The sequence below is a fragment of the Oratosquilla oratoria genome, chromosome 22 (assembly GCF_046742065.1).
Source record: "Oratosquilla oratoria isolate Oo_2021 chromosome 22, ASM4674206v1, whole genome shotgun sequence".
Lineage (NCBI taxonomy): Eukaryota > Metazoa > Arthropoda > Malacostraca > Stomatopoda > Squillidae > Oratosquilla > Oratosquilla oratoria.
This window is the reverse complement of record NC_134798.1, coordinates 45,789,925-45,794,924: the sequence shown is the minus strand read 5'-3', so window position 1 is coordinate 45,794,924 and position 5,000 is coordinate 45,789,925. Positions and strand designations below refer to the sequence as shown.

The window sequence follows — 5,000 nt, the reverse complement described above, 5'->3', positions numbered from 1 at the left end:
TTGGACCATGAGCCACTTAAGGGTCACTGCAACCCACCATCGTGGCCACTAACCGGAATCTAGTGGGAGTTAGTGGATATTCATTGATACAATTTAGTGTTGAAGTATGGGAGAAATTAGGACAAAAGTTTGAGAACATAGAAAATACACTTCACTTTCCCTTTCCTTCCCTTCCCTTTCCTTCCCTTTCCTTCCCTTCACCTCCCTTCCCTTCCCTTCCCTTCCCTTCTCTCCTCTCCTCTCCCATTCTCTCCTTATATCTCCTCTCTCTCCTCTTCCTCTACCTCCATCTCCTCCTCTCCTCTCATCTCCATTCCTCTCTTCCACCTCCATCTTTTCCTCCTCCCCTCCCCACCCCATTTCCCCCTCCCCCCTCGCCTCCCTTTCTCTTTTCCTTCCCTTCTCTCCCCTTCTCTTATCTCCTCTCACGTTCTCTCCATTTAACTCTCTAACTCTTGTCTCACCCTTTCTCTCTTCTTCCTCTCCCCTCCGCCCCCACCTCTCCACTCCCCTCCCCTTCTCTCCCCTCCTTTCCTCTTCCCTCTTCTTCCTCTCACCTCCTCTCCCCACTTCCCCCTCCTCTCCCCACCTCCCCCTCCTCTCCCCTCACTCTCCCTTCCTCTCCCCTCACTCTCCCCTCACTCTCCCCTCCCCTCCTCTCTCCTCCTCTCTCCTCCTCTCCCCTCCTCTCCCCTCCTCACCCCACCACCCTCCTCTCCCCCACTCTCCCCTCTCCTCCTCCCCCTCCTCTCCTCTTTCCATTCCACTTAGCTCCCTCTAGCATTTCGTCCTCCCTCCCCTCCCTCTTCCTCCTCCCACGTTTCCCCCTTCCCCCCTCCCCCTCCCCCTCCCCCCGCACACACACATTCTCTTCTCCCCCTCGTCCCTTTTTTCTTTCGAGCAGTCTGATTGACCCTCGATTCACAGAGTCGTGATGGCTTCAGCTACTGCCTCCTCCTCCTCCTCCTCCTCCTCCTCCTCCTCCTCTTCTTCCTCCTCCTGCTCTTCCTCCTCCTACCCTTCCTTCTCCTACCCTTCCTCCTCCTGCTCTTCCTCCTCTTCCTCCTCCTGCTCTTCCTCCTCTTCCTCCTCCTGCTCTTCCTCCTGCTTTTCCTCCCCCTGCTCTTCTTCCTGCTCTTCCTCCTCTTCCTACTCCTTCTCCTCCTACTCTTCCTCCTCCTCCCTCTCTACCTCCTCCTCCTTCTCCTCTTCCCTCTCCTCCTCCTCCTCCTCCTCCTCCCGCTCATTCTTCTTTTCCTCCTCCTGCCTCTCATCCTTCTTCTCCTCCTCCTACTCATACTCCTTCTCATCTTCCTTCTCTTCCTCCTCCTCTTCCTCCTCCACCTCCTCCTCCTTCTTATGCCTTTCCTTCTCCTCCTCCTTCTCTTTCTGATCTTCCTCCTATTCCTTCTCTTCCTCCTATTCCTTCTCTTCCTCCTCCTACTCCTCTTCCTTATACTTCTCCTCTTCCTCCTCCTCCTGCTCTTCTTATACCTTCTCTTCTTCCTTCTTGTCCTCCTCCGGCTCCTTATCCTCATCGTGTTCCTACTCCTCCTCCTCCTCCTCCTTCTATTCCTCCTACTCCTCCTCCTTCTATTCCTCCTACTCCCCCTCCTCCTCCTCCACCTCCTCTTCCATCTCCCCCATACAATAACAACCCAGTAATAACAACAGTTGTCGCTTCAGAATTCACAGACTGGAAACCCGCTGCCTCACGATGTCTGGCAACGATCCCCGTGACCTCCCGTTGATCTCTCGGCAGAGAAACGTTGGAGTGTTGTCTGTGTCGTGTGAGATGTGGGACAATTTCAATGTCACTGGCTTATAATGGTAGGAGGTGATCAGTCGCCGGTTCATGGTGATAGAGCTGACGATGTTGAAGGGTTTGGAAGACGGGCGGTAGGGAGATGATCCTATTTAACGTCCGTCTTGCAGGGCCACATTTTGTAGCCAACGGAAACAAGCAGGAATTAAATACCAAAACTAATCATCAAAATATTAAAGTTCACAATCTGAATACACACACACACACACACACACACACACACACACACACACACACACACACACACACACACACATACATACACTGGTAGGATGATAGCTGTCGATCACGAGTCCAGCACGTGGTCCAAGACTGTAGTGAATCACGCGGACACGCGCACGCACACAAACACACGCACACACACACACACACACACACACACACACACACACACACACACACACAAGCACGCACACACACACATCTCTTGGCGCAGTGGTAGTGTTCTCGTCCGCCACTACGGCGGTTCGGGTTCGAATACCGCCCAGGGCTGAAAAAAATCAGCATCGCTGCGCTGCGAATCGTTACTCCAACTCTCGTGGGCGAGGAGTTGCAGGTGTGTGTATGCATGTAAGGTCACAGCATTACCCATAGGTCGGTCATATATGAACTCTGAGCTCTCTTCCGGGAATCACAACGTAGACAGACTCTCTCTCTCTCTCTCTCTCTCTCTCTCTCTCTCTCTCTCTCTCTCTCTCTCTCTGTCTCTCTCTCTCTCTCTCTCTCTCTCTCTCTGTCTCTCTGTCTCTCTCTCTCTCTCTCTCTCTCTGTCTCTCTCTCTCTCTCTCTCTGTCTCTGTCTCTCTCTGTCTCTGTCTCTCTCTGTCTCTGTCTCTCTCTCTGTCTCTCTCTCTCTGTCTCTCTCTCTCTCTCTCTCTCTCTCTCTCTCTCTCTCTCTCTCTCTCTCTCTCTCTCTCTCTCTCTCTCTCTCTCTCTCTCTCTCTCTCCCTCCCTCCCTCCCTCCCTCCCTCCATGACAACCGTGTGCCCGTGGTTAACGACGGCCTCGTTAAGGCGTCATTCGACCATTAGGCCTGTTGTGCCTCAAACCAGCCGGAGGCCAATCAGGACATCTTGTTGCGTCATCGGTCTCTTACTCCTCCTCCTCCTACTCCTCCTTCTCTTCCTCCTCCTCCTCCTCCTCATTATCCTCATTCCCTCCTATTTCTCCTCCTCCTACTCTTCCTCCTCTTCCTTCTTCTCCTCCTTATCATCATTCCCTCCTCTTACTCCTCCTACTCCTATTATTCTTCATCTTCCTCCTCCTTCTCATTTTATCCTCCTCCTCCTCCTCCTTCTCATTTTATCCTCCTCTTCGTTCCTCTCCTTCTTCTGATCCTCCTCCTACTGGTGCTCCTCCTCTTCTTCCTCCTCCTCCTCCTCCTCCTCCTCCTCCTCCTCCTCCTCCTCTTTCTCCTTTCCCTTACTCCTCTGTCTCCCCCTCCTATACCTCCTCTTCCTCGTCCTCCTCCGCCTTTCCTCCTTTCCTCCTCCTCCTTTCATCCTCCTGATCCTCCTCCTCTTATTCCTCCTCCTCCTCATTCCTCCTCCTCCTCATTCCCCCTGCAACTCCTTCTCCTCCTCCTCATTCCCCCTACAACGCCTCCACTTCTCCTCCTCCTTCTCATCCATCGTATTTTATTAAGGCGTATTTTATGATTACAGATTCTCATTGGCTAAGTGGTACAGATCATAGTTACTTCGGATGTGAAATCAAAAGCGTGGGCTGGTTCGGGGCTGCCTGGCGACGGGGCGAGTTCGTAGTAAGGGCGTAATTAATACATTAAACTCTCTAAATATATATATGTATATATATATATATACAAAACCTCTTCTGAGAAATTCTCTTTCGCGAAGACCTGAAATAGCACTTCTCCCCCTTCTCCCCTTTCCCCCTTTTCCCCTCCCACTCCACGTTCCCCTCGCCCCTTTCCCCTTCCCAATTTCCCCTCCCCCTCTTCCCCCTTTCCCCTCTCTCTTCCCCTTTCCCCTCTCCCTTCCCCTTTCCCTTCTCCCTTCCCCTTCCCCCTTTCCCCTCTCCTTTCTCCTTCCCCCTTTCCCCTTTCCATTCCCCTTTCCCCTCTCCCTTCCTCTTCCCCTTTCACCTCTCCCTTCCCCTTCCCCCTTTCCCCTCTACCTTCCCCCTTTCCCCTCTCCCTTCCCCTTTCCTCTTTCCCCTATCCCTTCCCCTTTCCCCTCTCCCTTCCCCTCCCCCTCTCCCTTCCCCTCCCCTCTCCCTTCCCCTCCCCCTCTCCCTTCCCCCTTTTCCCTTCCCCTTTCCCCTCTCCCTTCCCCCTTTCCCCTTTCCCCTCTCCCTTCCCCCTTCCCCCTTTCCCTTCTTCCTTCCCCCTTCCCCCTTTCCACTCTCCCTTCCCCTTCCCATTTTTCCCTCTCCCTTCCCCTTCCCCTTCCTCCTTTCCCTTCCCCCTTTCCTTTTACCTCCCCTCTTTCGTTTTACCTCTCCCCTTCCCCCTTTCCCTTCCACTTTCCCCCTTCCCTTTCCCTCCCCTCCCACTCGCCCCGCTCCCCTTTTCCCTCCCACATTCCCACTCCCCTTTTCTCTTCCTACTCGCCACTCCCCTTCCCTTCGCCATTCCCCCTTTCCTCTCCTCTCCCCTTCCCTCTTCCTTCTTCCCTCTTTTCTCTCCCAAATCCCCACCCGTCTTCCCTTCGCCCTTTCCCCCTCTCCTCTTCCTTCACCCTCACACCCCCTCTCCCCCCACACTCCCCTCCTTTCCCCCTCCTCCATCCCCCTTCCCCTTCTCCCCCCCTCCTCCACACTCAAGCCGTCCTTATGCGTCATTGAAGAAATAATGGCCACAGAGAATCAAGATTTAACTTGAAAATAAACAATTTAGATTTTTCCTTATTCATGTATGTAATAAAATATTTATTTATTCATTCATTTATTTATTTATTTACTTATTGATCTGCTTTGCGTTTACTTGTTTGTCAGTTGAATAATCAATTCTTAGGTTTGATTGAATTGCGTTTTTTATTGAAAAAAATAGGAAATAATGAAATACAAAGGGTTTCCTAAAAGGGTGTACTAAAAAGGGTGTACTAATAGGGTGCACCAAAAGGGTGCCCTAAAAATGTACTCATAGAAGTACTCATAAATGTTCTCATCAACAATGACATTGTTTGGGAGGCTTTGTATATATGTTTGTATATATA

General features: G+C 51.9%; 1 protein-coding gene across 1 annotated transcript in view; it reads left to right on the top strand.

Moving 5' to 3' along the window:
- The window catches only part of LOC143037368 (uncharacterized), a 261,246-nt gene extending 261,183 nt beyond the window's left edge, over positions 1–63 (top strand). The window contains exon 4 of the mRNA XM_076205505.1: positions 1–63. This exon is cut by the window's left edge and continues 93 nt beyond it. Coding sequence (XP_076061620.1) covers positions 1–63 — 63 coding nt within the window.
- Positions 64–5,000: the final 4,937 nt, after the last annotated feature.